Genomic DNA, 15,481 nt, shown 5'->3' with positions numbered 1-15,481 from the left:
TCATACCTCATTTGCTCCCTAAGCTGCTTTGTGTATTTATAAGCTCCCAAGTTTAACACTTTTGATATGTGCTTGCAAATGTCTCATTTAGGCTCTTTGGTATTAGTCAGTTGTGCTATTTGTTCAGAGGCCCCCCATCTTTGAGAGCACAGCTTGTGAAATAGAGACGGAGTAAACAAGGTGTAACTTTTGAGTCATGTTTTAAGTCAACTGGAAAAGGAAAGATCAAACTGTGACTCATCACTTCAAGGTTAAGAAGTAAAGAAACTTGTTCCCATCTGGTGACTAGTTAATTCTTCTATTTCATGTGAAGGCTGGGTTGGTCACTTACTCCCACAATCAAAACTGTGCTCGAAGAAAATGATTAATTTTTGAACACTAGTTGTAAAATAACAATGCTGTGCTTCCCCTTTTAATTCAAGGCAGTGTTTGAGAGAAAGGTGCATGTTTTATTTTGCTTGGTTTACCATGGCATTTATACATTGTGCTTAGGAAAACTAAATCCTAACTCTTTCTCTTTTTCTCTCTCTTATTTCTTCTTCTTTATGCTAAGAGGATTATGCTGGTAAGTTGCTTGGTTTCTCTACGACTTTGTAAAAATAATATTGCTAACAAACAGTTTGTGGTGGTGAATTTTTTTTCTTTGTATCACAGACTCAGATTGAGTACGGTGGTGTTATGGCTTTAGGGAGAAATTAGCTTAAAACAAATCAAGGGATCTTAGTTGGGGTTTTTGGAAACTAGTAACAAATGTGGTTTCAATCTAGGAAGCTACATGAACAAATGCCGTATGCATATGAACATCTGGATGGAATTCAGAGAAGTTCCCCAGCTGTATGAAGTTGTCTGCTTTCATCCTTTGCTTGATTAAGACCACAGAGCCTTTTGGTTTCCTCTGAATTCTTGCAGTGTCTGACCAAAATTTTCTAATATTGCAGCTCATTTGATGAATGTCAGGGAGTGGTCATGCATATGGGAGCCGTTTCTTGCTGTCATTTCTTACAGAAAAGAAACTCCATTTGTGGAAATCACTATACACAATGATATTCCTTTCAAACTTCTGTTAGAGAAACCAGAGCTGAATTATCAGGGAAACCTGAGCAGCTTTCCTCCCTACAGATCTCAAATCTGTACCTCTTACGTGAATGTTTTGGTGGACATCACTCTCCAGAAGGAATGGTCATCTTTGTGTTTGCTCTGTCCCAAATGCAGAGCAGCAGCAGCATTCTCAGCAAACCACTTAGAAAGGGGTGGTCATTGAAAGAGCACTCTCCAAACCCCACATAAGCAGATACTTCAGCAGCAAGTGTCATTTCAGGCAGTGAATTTCTGTCAAGCAGTTACTGCTTTATTGCTCTTCTCTCCCCTCTCAACAGCTTGGTATTGACCATGAAAGAAAAGCACAAAGGTATAATGACCATTTTTGACAAAGGAACTGCATTTACTGATGGAAACAGAGGTGCACTCTGTTACCATGTTAAAACATGGTGCAAAGTTACAAACTATCCTTGTCAATTCAGTCGGTCATTTATATTTTCTTGTCCTTCAAATGTATGGAGTGCCCTGTGTGGTTGCCCTCTATGTTCTAGCAGCTCTGGGTAACTTTGGTCTGCAGCATATCCCCAGTACAGCAGCGGAGGTATGGGGAGAGTAAAAGGAGATCAGCGAGTTGTCCATACCCACTTGCTGCTTGGCTGCTCTTCACTTGAGATTGCACTGAGGTCACTTTCCATTGGTTACACAGAAGCTCTGCAAGAGCCAAAATGTGGGAATTTGATGCAGTCACTGCTAGAGAGCTCCACACATCTAGTGTATCCCAGGACACCTCTACAGAATTAAATACTCTTTTAAATGAAATGCTTCTATCACGAAAGCGTAAGAAGTGCTTTTGGGGAGCTTTCACTGAAAAACCCTACATTAAGCAAACTGGAAGTTGCTTTGGAGGCATGAGCGTGTTTAGTGAAGTATTTTTCCTCTGGGCACTTCAGAACTTCTTTTTTTTTTGCTGTTGAAAGCCAGATGGAGAGCCATTGTGGTGTCTGTCTTGGCAGTCCCCTCAGCAGCACAGTTAATGACACAGCAGAGTGGAACTGGGTGAGCTTCTCATGGTAGCTGCAGGGCTGTAGAGATAACCATGAAATAGATGTTAGCTGTTCTGGAGGCTTGTCAGCAATGAGCCTTTTGACTCCATCCCTTCTCAGTGAAATTGGGTCAGTGGAAACTATTTGTAGCGAGCATGTGCCAGACTCCTCTGCAGGATTACCTAAGGTCAGGCAGACTCCAATTGGTAAATGTTTTCTCTCATGTGCCACGGAGTTTGCTCACAGAAGAAACCAGCCTATGATACAGGGAAGATTCCTGCAGCGGGCAGCAAGCAGTGCTGACATCATTAGTTCCACTGGTTTGTGCTTCTGGGCAAATTTATTGTGTTGGGGAAAACCATGTTTAAAAATAATCTTAGCTGGTATGTTTTTGTTTGGAAGGTTTACTTAGGGAGGCAAAACTCTCTGCCAAGCATTCTCTGTAAACTGTTGCATCTTTGTCTTGTGTTGTTTTTCAAGGCATCTAGCGTAAGGTAAAGACAGTTTGTGCTCTGGTTTTTTTTAAGTGATTTGTTGACATTTCCTGTTTCATACTGACTCCCTGAGACAATTTCTTGATGGCTTTATTTATTTTTAATCTGTTGGCTGGGAGTTTGATTTCGGTTTTGTTTAAATTAAAAGCTGGCCACCGATTTGTGTGTAGGAGGTACAATGCAGCTACAACCTGAGGTTCAACTCTTAGTTGATATATAACACATGTGGTGATTTGAGTCTTAATTGGAGTTTAAGAGCTCAGATGGTAGCAAGAAACTGAGAAATCCTCCTCCCCACCCCTGGAGAGACTGGAGGTAAATCTACCCAAAAATATTCTGGAGTCGGTTTGGAAGTAGGAGAAGTAAATTTTTTAACTATATATATCTCAATAAGAGGGAGGATTTACAATGGTAAGGAATAAGGATGAATAGGAAAATACACAAAACCAAATTTGGATGGCCTTGTATCTCCCTTAATGTGTGTGGATTTCAGTCCTTTAGAGAAGCCTGGATGCGGCAGGGAGAAGATCAGACCCCAGCACGTGGCAGAACCAGGAGGCCAGCAGCAGCTGTTGGTCCTTTCCAACAGGCGAGGCAGGAACAAAGAAAAAGATGGTTGCTACGCCCTCCCCTTTATAGTCTTGCTGGACAGGAAGGGGGAGCAGAACAGACCAACTTAGGCCCTGGGGACCCCTCCTCCCAGGAGGGAGAAACCACATCCACCTGGATCAGATTTCTTTTGTCCCCTGGGGGAAGCGGGACTCTCACAACCCTTCTCCCCCAGGATGGGTGTAACCCAGCACAACATAGGAGGAGGAAAACAGTCCCACCACACTTAGATCAAAATCTGTGTTTCTGTGCTAGTTTGTATCTGTAGTGTAGAGTAGGACAGGTATAAAGGGGCCACTCTGCAGGTGGCAAAGTGATTGGAAAGTGTTCAAATGTTATGGCATTCGAGCCACCAAGGCTTCTTTAAATGTGTTTTATTTCAGGTGCTCCCTGCCTTTAGGGGTAGGTCTTGATGCTTCACCTGAAAATGCAAGCATAGTAGGTAGATTTGGTTTTAAAAGTCAACCTAATAATTTGTCCCACTCCAATTTGGGAGAAAGAGAAGTTGTGAGAAGTTGTATAGTTTTGTTAACGCCCCTTCTTCTTTGCAGCACTACTGACTTTTTCCAGTGGAGTCTAAGGTTTAAAATGTTATGTTGGAAACAGTTAACTGTATGTGATAAGATTCTGTGTTTCATGTGTTAACCTACTCAGTCCTTTAATGCTGTTTAAAATTAGAGCTTACCCGAAAGGCTGAATAGAAATGACAACTCAATAGTCTGGCAGCACCAAGTTTTAAACTCACGTGTATTTAGGAAATGATGACACTATTGTTCCCCTCCTCCCAATCAAATGTCCTTTTTTGTACCTAATTTTTAGTACTGTTTTGAGACTTGCTTCTTCGTGCATTGCTTTCTCAATATGGGAGGGAAGGACTATTGTCATTATAAAGAAAGAAAGACAGGTTTAGATTTGCAATCTGAGGAGTGATTGGTGAGTTCCCAGGGAGGAGTGGGACAGGTGTGGTGGTACAGAAGATGGGGGATTCCACATCCCAAAGGGGTGGCAGAAGGAGTGAGAATTCCAGCACCACCATTGTATAGATATGATTTGCCCTTTCCTGCCACAAAGGCTTTGCCTCCCAGTGAGATGAGGTCAGTGGCGGAATGCTTAGGCAGGTGAGGGAGCAGAAAGATATGTGATGTTCACCTGAAACCTTGCTTATCGTTTGAGTGAAGCTTTTAATGATACCTGATACTGATCTTAAGAAAGATTTAGAGGGTGTCATCCCATTTCCACTGTACAGCAGGTTTCCACCTTCCTGAATAGTGTGTAAAGACAGATGTTGATGTGTAATACAATGGTGACAGAAAAGAGTACTGAAGGCATCTTGGATGCACTTTGTGGATCTCCCTCTGATCCATGGTGTCACTAGCAATACTTCTGTGATCATTTTGTCTCCTCTGGAGCTGGGATTTGAGGGGGGAAAACCATCCATATTTTCTGATTGGCTTGTTCTGCAGGGTTACAATGTGCCATCAATGAGACAATGATTCCTAATATAGATGAAGAGAACCCCTCTCTTCTCTATGTTTGCACATTGTATGACTTCAGTGCAGGCTGCACTTCTGCTTTTCCTTCCATTAATCTGCACATCAGGTTTGTTTGCATTTTGATTCTCTCTAGCTTACAGCAGGGAGCCTGGTTTTCTAAGGCAAACGTCTAAATTTAGGCACTTACAGTTTTGGCTCTGAGCCTGAGGTTTAAAGTTACCCACTTCAATATTGGCATAAAGTGCTTGCTGTAAGAAACATATGCAACAAATTGGACAAATCTGAAACAAGTGGTAGTGTTCATCCCTAAAGCTAAAAGGTCAAGCACTGACAAAGTAAAAACCTGTGCTTGTTTCAGTAGAACTGCTGGTTAACTGACAGCCTCTGTCTCTGTTAAGGCTTAAAAGAAATCTGCTTTTTTGTGTGCTTAAAGGATTGGGGTTTATGCATCTTTGAAAGCATAAATTGTGTCTGAATGGGACAATCTACCTCGAGAAACAGGATGCTGAAGACAATGGTGAAAACAGCTTATAGATAACTTTTCTTGAAAGAGGGATTGGAATAAAAATTCAAGTTGCTATTCCACAGTGTTGAAGTCATCTGGAAAGTGGAAGGTCATTGCTCTATTTATCCATTCCTTAGCTGCAATTAATAGTCTAGGTGACCCAAAGGGAGCTGCTGTGTGTACTCTTGTGTCATGATTGTATTCCAGATCTGTGTCTATTTAAGCTTGTTTTGGATTTTATGTGTAAGCTGTTAACTGACATTTCAAATAGAGTCTGCTGAAATGGTAAAAATAGTTTCTGATTAAGAAATTGGCTGATACTGCACGTTCTCTGGTTTGGGGTAGAAAATGCAAGTTGCTTTACCCATGCAGGATTACATGTGGACTCTTGTGAAAGATCAGCTGTATTTAGTATTAAACCAACAAAGCTGTCCCCCATTTATGTTGAATGTCTGTTTCCAGTGTTCCTCTGTTTACCTATGCTCAGCATGTTAAATACCTTGAAAATCAGCTTGATTTATCATAGTGGGATAAATAGGTTGCAAACAATCGATCTTAACTATTGGGTTTACATTCCATTGTAACCAGTAGATCGATTGAGTTGAGGATGATTCAGAATCTCTTGAAAATCTCTGCAGAACGTGAATATTTGACTGTTATTTTAGAATCATTATTGAATGTAACTTACTTTTCTGATTGTTTGTTTTTTTACCTCAACAAATTGTCAGGGGAAATACTGTTCAAATTAAAACAAACAAACAAATCATGGTATCATAGTATCAGTCAGGGTTGGAAGGGACCACAAGGATCAGCTAGTTCCAACCCCCCTGCCATGGGCAGGGACACCCCACACTAGATCAGGCTGGACAGAGCCTCATCCAGCCTGGTCTTAAACACCTCCAGCGACGGGGCCTCAACCACCTCCCTGGACAACCCATTCCAGGGCTTCACCACTCTCATGGTGAAGAACTTCCTCCTCACATCCAGCCTGAATCTCCCCACCTCCAGCTTCATTCCGTTCCCCCTAGTCCTATCACTACCTGAGATCCTGAGAAGTCCTTCCCCAGCCTTCCTGTAGGCCCCCTTCAGATACTGTAAGGCCACAATTAGGTCACCTCGGAGCCTTCTCTTCTGCAGACTGAACAGCCCCAGCTCCTTCAGTCTGTCCTCGTAGGAGAGGTGCTCCAGCCCTCTGATCATCCTCGTGGCCCTTCTCTGGACATGTTCCAGCACCTCCATATCCCTCTTGTAATAGGGGCTCCAGAACTGGACACAGTACTCCAGGTGGAGTCTCACCAGAGCTGGGTAGAGGGGGAACAAGGCCTTCTGCTTTCTTCTTTCATTGAATTCCAGAAAATACAATATTTAAAGTTAATAGCTATAATATTTTGAGAAATCATCTAAATCTCTTAAAGAAAAGTTCCATATACTGGTCAAATTCTGTAAATAGCATGTACACAAACTCAGGTATGAACTTCTGTGTTGAAGACATTATTTGTGTTCAAGCAGAAATCAGTTTATGTTGATAATTTATCACCAACTCAAGAAACAGTCCATTGTATTAATCCTCAGTGAAGACACATCTCTTCCATGGAACTAGTTTTACATACAGTCTTCATGAGAAAAGCTTTCAAATAGTGATGTATCCTTATCACCCCTTGCAATCTCCTGGCTGTTGCAGTTGAGGTAGATAGCATGAGATCTGGACAGTCTGTGATGGTGTCCACAGTAGCAGAGAGATTTGATGAGGGGCAATATTAGCAGGTGCTTGTCTCTTGTTTTTCCTGCCATGGTGGACTGTGCTAACACAGTCCACTCCCACAAGCCCCCACCTCACACACAGATGGGAGGGAAAGTAACAGAAAAACAGAACTCTGGGTTAAGAGAAGTTGTTTAATGAGATGCAATAGCAGAAGGAACAGCAGAAGCTAGCAATAAAATGGTTCCCCCAACGCAAGCATGCAGACAGCCCCAGTTGATGGGGCTGTTTAGGCAGGGAAATGAGCCTGTGTATCTGCAGAGTGGACATTTTGTTAAGGTGTTGAGGAGAAAAACAATAGGAAAGCAACAGTAAAAAGAGACAAAGTTATATCACAGCAGCATTGCTGTACTGTAGTGTTACATTGTATGGGGCTGGAATTTGGTCCTTGCCTGAAAGAAAGCCCAGTGGACTGCAGAAGCTGGTATTTCTAGTGGTGTGTTTTCTTCTGCATAACAATGTGTACTGCTGGAGGATGGAAAGACATAAAATAAGGCTTTGTGCACTCTTTACAATTAAAAATTCCAGTGCAAGTTACTGTGGGGTTGTTTTGAACTCAGGCAATTGTCTTATGCCTGAGTTGCTCCTTCAGCTTTAATTGGATGTTTTCCACTTGTTGCTAAGAGTTATGCCTTTTAAAGGGATAGAGGCACCCAGTAGGAAAGTTGGGAATAATCTGTGTTATAAGACATGTAACTGTTGTTTCTGTCTTTTGTTCTAGTCCGCTGATGATCATTACACAGAAGATCACAACACTTGCATGCCAGTTACATGATGGTAAGAAAAGAATCTCTCTTCATGTCTTGAGGCATTTTTATTCCAGCTCATTCTGTGGTTGAATTACAGAGTGGGTGAATGCAGTTCAGCAAGCTGTTCCACATGAAAAGGAAAAATGCTTTGTGGAGGAAACCAAGAAACTTCAGTTTTGATCAGTTCTCTACTATCAAACTGTCACTGCAGTAACTAAGACAACTGTTTTCCCTTGTGGGTGCTCTACTTCCTTGGGGCCCAATTTGGATTGTAGCTGGTACCAGTACCTGCTGTTTAGATGCTACAGTGCATCTTCATTAAGCTCTCTGAAGCTGTTTTTGACTCTTGAAAATCAAAAGTTGTGTTTGATATGTGGATTCAGTCATTAATGTTAACATAGCAAAAATACACTATCACTGATCACTGAATCACAGCATGTTAAGGGCTGGAAGGGGCCTCGAAAAATCATTGAGTCCAAGCCCCCTGTCAGAGCAGGATCACCTATACCAGATCACACAGGAACACATCCAGGTGGATCAGTGTTAATTCAGTGATAATACACTCCATGAGCTTTGAGGGGTGGAATTCAGTAGCCTTGTCCCAGTATAGGGAGAAACACAGCTGTAAGTAAAATAACATTGTCTTCAGCCTTGTGCTGTGCTGTGACAAAGGACACTATTATTTCCCAGTAAAATGCCTGTGTCTAGTGCAGTGCAAAGCTTAGAAATGTCAGTAGTCATCAGTACTGTTATTCCTCATGTCTACTGAGGTTGCAGTGTGACTGTTGGATAGTCTGAGTGACGCCTGTCGCATTATAAACTGTGTGTCACTAAATAAGTAGCCTGCTATGGAGTTATGATCTAGGTGAGGTGATGGCCACACCACAGACTGCAGGGTCTGGCACTGGTTCCCAGCCAGATTTACACAAGTGAGTCTAATGCTTTTAGCTGGCTATAGTGGGTACAGCTTGAAATTCAACTAATTGACTTTGTTGATGTGTATTTTCCTGGGGCTTTTCTGCTTCTGTTGTTCAAGCTAGCCAGCTCAAGTATGGCTGTGTGCCACAGTAGTGTGCAACCTAGGTGCACACCTAGAATATCGATGGTAAACAGTCAAGAAAGGAAAAGATAACAGCAGAGGCAGGAACATTTTAAGCAAACCAGGAATCTACAGATTAATAATTCTGGAAAAGACCAATTATGCTGTGAGCATCCATACATGGAGCAGTTGATGGAATGGAGGCAGTTTGCAGTTCAGACATTAGTGACAAATTTCCATTTGTAAAAAAATTTAACTTGGCTGCCCATAAATGGAAACAGACAAACAAAATACCCAGCCCTTCAAGTAATTAAGTGCTTAATTGTTTCCCTGGAACTCACACCCTCTCAGTATTTACAAATTGAAATAGTGGGGAGAGAATGGAAATGAGCAGCTTATCAGCAGCCCTTTAGGAAATGAGTCTTGTGTGTGTATTGGTAATTATGGCCAGTACATTTAGAAGAGAGGTGTTAATTGATGCCAAGCCCTTGATCTTGTGAAGCTGTATAGATGTCTACTCAGCATCAAGTGCTGTGGCACATCCCGTGTGTTCTCCTGAAACCAGTAGGATTCCCCATGGTATGGGCAGCTGAAGTTTCAGAGTGGAGGTCTTGAGATATTTGCAAATTGTTACACACTGGCTGTCATAAAATATTTTTCCACAGTTTTTCTGGGACAGCAAGCCAGTGCTCTACCTCTGCCCCCAAAGGTCTTGTGCACTCAACAGGAGGTTGCCCTTCCAGTCTGGACCTTGTACAATTCTGCATTATTACTGATGTGTGTGTTTAGGCTTGCTTCAGCAGGAGGCAGCCAGGCTACTCATTCACACCAGTGGAGCTTCTGTTCCCTGAGAGTCTCTTTCTCTTCCACTGCCCACTCCTCCTGCTGTGAAATGCTCCATTTCTCACCAAGGAGCCAGCAGGAGGTTCGTGCTTAGTGGGAGGTTTGAGCTTAAATGAGCCAGTGGCTTCTGGGAACAGAGGTTTATCTAGCCCAGGGCTGCTGATAGAGGCTGCTGGAGGTCGCTGCCAGTTGGTGGCATGGTGAGTTGCATTGTGTGTGTGGGATACTACAGCTCCTCTTCATGAAAGTGCAGCAAGAGTGAGAAAGGGTAAATAAGGTAAGGAACTGGGTAAGGAAGTAGGGTAGAACAGTAGTATATTTGACCTAAAAGTTTGGAATTGAGCTGTGACTAAGAAATCTTGTAGCTTATGGTCTTAGGAAGTTATCTGTGGGGTGCAAACATATGGCTTTAGGGATAGTTTTCACTATTTGGCTTTGGACAGATCTAATGTGACTTCTCTTTCTCTCTAGGAATAGGGCGACAAGCTGAGGAACTCACTGCTGAGCAAAATCGGCTTGCTGTAAAGTAAGAATTTAATGCCCCTAGTGATGGGTGTTTAAGTTAAAGAAGTTTTAGGATTTGGGTTTGTGGTTGGGTTTGGTTGGTTAATTGGTTTTGTTATTTTGTTTATTTGCCTGTGCAATGTCAGGGCCAGCTTAGTGGTCTGCCCTTGAAAATGTTCTCTGGTTCTTCCCAGTCCACGATAAACCAAATGTCCCACCTGCTTTTTCTCCTTGCTTGAGCAGTTTTGATTTTGTAATGCTTCTGTCAGTACCTTCCTTACACAAACACAGCTTCTCTGCTGTATTCCTTATTTCTTTAATGCAAGGCTTTGGCCTTTATCACCCTGTGCTGGTCAGTAAAGCACCAAAGTACTTAGCAACATCTCATTGACTTAAATATATAATCTACTTGCAACAAAGCTAGTCTTTGCTGAATCAACTCTTATATTCAGACCAAGACTATACTATTTGGACTTTCTGGCTGTTGTTTTCATTCTGTCTGTGATACATTTTTTTTCCAAGTAGAATGCTAATTCTCTGTCAGCAAACCACTGCTGTAAAAATCTATTTTGGTTTGACTTTGACACTTCCAATACTGCTTTTCTTTGCCCTAGTTTTCAGACACTGAAATTATATTTTTCCCATCTCCCTTGGTAGCATTAATACTCCTACTCCTTCATGTGATGTGACTAGTCTTATCTTTCAGAGGGAGATAGCATGTTGATCACAGAATCATAGCATCACCAAGGTTGGAAGAGACCTCAAAGATCATCAAGTCCAACCTGTCACCACAGACCTCATGACTAAATCATGTTACCACGTGCCATGTCCAATCCCCTCTTGAACACCTCCAGTGCAAGTGCAGGGTTGTTGGGGTTTGTTTGTTTGTTTGTTTGTTTATTCATAGTTTTTTGTTTGTTTTATAGAATAATTAGTTTACAGACTTAGCCTTAGAACCATAACTACATTTCACCATGGAGTGTTACTTTGAGGCCAGGGAAATTATTTCCTTCATTTCCAAGGCAGAAGATTCAGACATCAGAAGTTCTGCCCATGAGCTTCTAAAAGTAATTTCTTAAAAAGCAAATATCCTGTAAGGAGGTTTGTTTAGCTTTTGCTGTGACCCACAGCTATATGTCTATTTTTAAAGTCCACAGCATGTTTAACCTCACTGGGCCCTTGTGACAGTATGATTAATTCTAGTCAAATTCTCACCAAATGCCTTTTCTTTTTTTTCCCTTGTACAGTAGATGAGCTCATAATAGAAAAGTACATGCCAATAGCTCAAGTGTCAGTGGCAGACAAGTCATAACCGAAGAGTTTTAAATCCCCTTTGGTAATACAGCCTTTTGTCTTCCCTCCTGTTCTTGGTTTGTTTTTGTTTCTCACTCGTCCTCTCTACATTCCTTCGTGCATTGCTCATGTCTCCCCACCCACCCATGTGCAGAACCTAAGTTGAAACTAATGACTTTAATTTTACTGTAGAGCTTAGAAGCCCAAATGAAGGACTGGATTTTGCAGGACAGAAAGATGAGCCTTGCCTCAGATTTTTTTCTGCAAAATGCTTTCACCAGGGAAATTATCATTTGGGCACTAGCATCTACAATAACCAGCAGGCTGAATGCAGAAAATCCTGGCTAAGCTAACTGTTTATTCAAACTAATTCTGCTTCAGAATAAAACTAGGCAACAGCAAATGTTTAACTGTTGCTTAGTTTTCCTGGTGGAAATCTATGTTTTGATCAGAAAGACTTTTAAGTAGGTTTTGGTTTATGTGTGTCTATCTGTCTTGGACAGAAGTCTTGAAACACAGTCCCCTAGTTTTCTGTTCTCATCTGGGGATTCCTTATTTACTTGGATGATGGCTGTTAGCCATTTGTGGAGAGCACTGTGTATCTCAGTGCAGAATTTAGATGTTGGTGTTTTCTGTTGCATATATAGAATAGAATAGAATAGAATAGAATAAACCAGGTTGGAAGAGACCTTCAAGATCATCGCATCCAACCTATCACCCAACACCACCCAATCAACTAACCCATGTAACCAAGCACCCTGTCAAGTCTCCTCCTGAACACCTCCAGTGACGGCGACTCCACCACCTCCCCAGGCAGCCCATTCCAATGGGCAATCACTCTCTCTGTGTAAAACTTCCTCCTGACCTCCAGCCTGAACTTCCCCCGGCGCAGCCTGAGACTGTGTCCTCTTGTTCTGGTGCTGGCTGCCTGGGAGAAGAGACCAACCTCTGCCTGTTTACAACCCCCCTTCAGGTAGTTGTAGAGAGCAATAAGGTCACCCCTGAGTCTCTTCCTCTCCAGGCTAAGCAGCCCCAGCTCCCTCAGTCTCTCCTCATAGGGCTTGTGTTCCAAGCCCCTCACTAACTTCGTTGCCCTTCTCTGGACTCATTCCAGCAAGTCAACATCCTTCCTAAACTGAGGCATGCCCAACAATTTACAAGTTACACTAGCAGTGAGGGGCCTGTGCATTTTTCTTTTCTGTGCTTCTAATCTGCAGCAAGGATGGTGGATATTCTTTGTTTTACTTCTGATATAATCCCTCCCCTCCTCGCACCCCTTCCCCCCAAGGAACTTGTGGGACATGCAGTTGCAGAATGGCAATGATGAGTATAACAGACTCATCTTCGACTTTCATCTTCATCTGTCTTTTATGTATTCTTTTCCTTTCAGTTCCTTTTCTTGTTCATGATGGAATACAGGCAATTATTTCCTTTATTTACACAGCAGGATAAAGTGCCTCTTCATTCTCTGTCTGGCACCATACTTCCCATTTTTCAAAAAGCAGAACTGAAGGGTGGGTGAGAGCTCTTCACAGCCCTGAGGGTCCTAGTCTCAAATGCTCCCTGCCCTGTGTTTTTTGTAACAAGGCAAGGTACTACATTGCACAGCATGGTGAGACCACTGTTATTCAGCCTGTGGTCTGCCAGCTGTTACTGGTCCCTGATATACTAGACAGATGTCCTAAAACAGCTACCAGCTTCTCACTCCTGGTACTACTGGCCTGTTGAAAATGAGTGTAGAAGCATAGAGCATAAAAAAGAGGCTGTGCTTCATTTTCTCCAAAACAGACCTAGTGAGCTTTCAGCTGGGGGGTGAGGGTGATAGGATAAAGTTGGGGACTGAGGCAGACAGAAAAATAAAAAAGCCCTTATGAAAACCTTTGCTTTGTTTTACCTTGTTTTGTTTGTTTGTCTGTTTTTCCCTGTTTTGCCATCTGTGGATGATTTTCACAGGACAAGACCTTCTTTACTGGAGTATTTAAGCTATCTCCTCAATTTTATGAGCATCATAGCTGGGCCTTGCAGCAATTACAAGGATTATGTAGCCTTCATTGAAGGGAGGCATGTGCACATGAAACTATTAGAAGTGAACTGGAAGCAGAAGGGTTATGACAGACTTCCTGATCCTTCTCCAACTGTAAGTTTTAAAATTACAAAGATTTATTTTACAGAGGGCAGGAGAGTACAGCTTTGGACATGATTCTCATGATTACAAACTAAAAAGAAAATCCATTTATGGATTATCTGCCCATTACAAGACACAGCTTTGGGATTTTTTTGTGAAGTAGCTGCTCTTTTTTTTTATCACAGGGTCAGGGTTGAGAGGGCTAGTGTCTTCCTCCTGAGTTCCCCGAATGTGTTTGGCTTGCAAAACTGGTCATTGGTTACTGGGTGTCCTTTGTGCAATGATGGGAATGGTCTGCAAGTTCTGACAATGACAAGTTGCAGTTCAGCTCCAAACAGAAGAGGAAATATCAAGAGGAAAGCAAAAGTCAAATCTCATGTGCAGATGTTAGAAGTATATGAATCATAGTTAATCAGAAAGTGCAGCTTGTCCAGGTGCTTTGCAAGAGAATCTTACACTTACATAATTTGGAGGTCACTTTTAACACTGATTGACACTAATTTTATTCTATTTTATGTTTTTATATATTACTTAAGACCTTCTTATGTTATCCTGCCTTACACGAAGGTAATCTTATAACTTGAGAGCCAGCTTCCTCTTTTAGAATAGAATAGAATAAACCAGGTTGGAAGAGACCTTCAAGATCATCGTGTCCAACCTATCATCCAACACCACCTAATCAACTAACCCATGTAACCAAGCACCCTGTCAAGTCTCCTCCTGAACACCTCCAGTGATGGCAATTCCACCACCTCCCCGGGCAGTCCATTCCAATGGGCAATCACTCTCTCTGTGTAAAACTTTCTCCTGAACTTCCCCTGGCGCAGCCTGAGACTGTGTCCTCCTGTTCTGGTGCTGGCTGCCTGGGAGAAGAGACCAACCTCTGCCTGTCTACAACCCCCCTTCAGGTAGTTGTAGAGAGCAATAAGGTCACCCCTGAGTCTTCTCCTCTCCAGGCTAAGCAGCCCCAGCTCCCTCAGTCTCTCCTCATAGGGCTTGTGTTCCAAACCCCTCACCAACTTCGTTGCACTTCTCTGGACTCATTCCATCAAGTCAACATCCTTCCTAAACTGAGGGGGCCAGAACTGGACACAGTACTCAAGGTGTGGCCTAACCAGTGCAGTGTACAGGGGCAGAATTAACTTCAGGTGACACCAAATGTGTAGATCTGTGAGTGTGTGCAGATCGTGTCCTCTGAAATTGAGTATGTGCCTCTACATACCTGATTCCTGTTGCACATGGTTGTATGTCTACTGACTTCAGAGACTGCTGACTGACATTAGATCTCACTAAGGTCAAAATAAGGCCCAAACTGCATTAGATGCAAATTAGCAGGGAATATTAAAATTTGCATTGTAACCATCTAAAGATAATGTTACATTAATTTATTCCTGAATGTGAAGAAGATATTTTCTGACCCTAAGTACACTTTTTATATCTTGTTGTTTCAATAGTATTTTGTGCTATTGCTATTTCTTTAAGAACATAAATCACTTTTTGTATGGTATTCAAGTGCTAGATTTGCCTTTTTGATCATGACTTTATGTCACAATTTAATCCCAGCCAGCAACTAAGCACTACTTAGCCACTCAGTCTTCTCCTCTTGGAGAATTGAAAACAAGTAAAACTTGGGTATTGAGGTAAGAACAGTTTAATAATTCAAAGAAAAAGAACAGCAGTAATGAAAAGGAAGACAAAAACATAGTGAAATAAGACCCAGGAAAGACAAGTGATGCACAATGCAATTGCTCACCACCTGTTTGATGCTCAGTCACTGGGCAGTGATCCACACCTCCCAGCCAGTTCCCCTCATTTGTATACTGGGCATGACATCATAGGATATGGAATATCCCTTTGGTCAGTTAGGGACAGCTGTTCTGGCTGTGTCTCCTCCCAGTTTCTTGTGCCCCTCCAGCTGCCTTGCTGGCAGGGCATAAGAAACTGAAAAATCCTTGACTTTATATAAACACTGCTTAGCAACAACTAA

General features: G+C 42.2%; 1 protein-coding gene across 2 annotated transcripts in view; it reads left to right on the top strand.

Annotated features, from left to right (window-relative positions):
- The window catches only part of MBOAT1 (membrane bound O-acyltransferase domain containing 1), a 69,037-nt gene that overhangs the window by 35,271 nt on the left and 18,285 nt on the right, over positions 1–15,481 (top strand). For both annotated transcript variants that reach the window (XM_068160851.1, XM_068160852.1), the window contains exons 5-7: positions 7,663–7,718; positions 10,044–10,098; positions 13,323–13,506. In XM_068160851.1, the coding sequence (XP_068016952.1) occupies positions 7,663–7,718; positions 10,044–10,098; positions 13,323–13,506 (295 nt within the window). The remainder of the gene's footprint in view (positions 1–7,662; positions 7,719–10,043; positions 10,099–13,322; positions 13,507–15,481) is intronic.

This window comes from Melanerpes formicivorus, unplaced genomic scaffold, assembly GCF_026170545.1.
Source record: "Melanerpes formicivorus ecotype bairdi unplaced genomic scaffold, bMelFor1.0.p_v2 SCAF_53, whole genome shotgun sequence".
Lineage (NCBI taxonomy): Eukaryota > Metazoa > Chordata > Aves > Piciformes > Picidae > Melanerpes > Melanerpes formicivorus.
The sequence above is the reverse complement of the archived record's forward strand: the minus strand, read 5'-3'. Positions and strand labels throughout refer to the sequence as shown.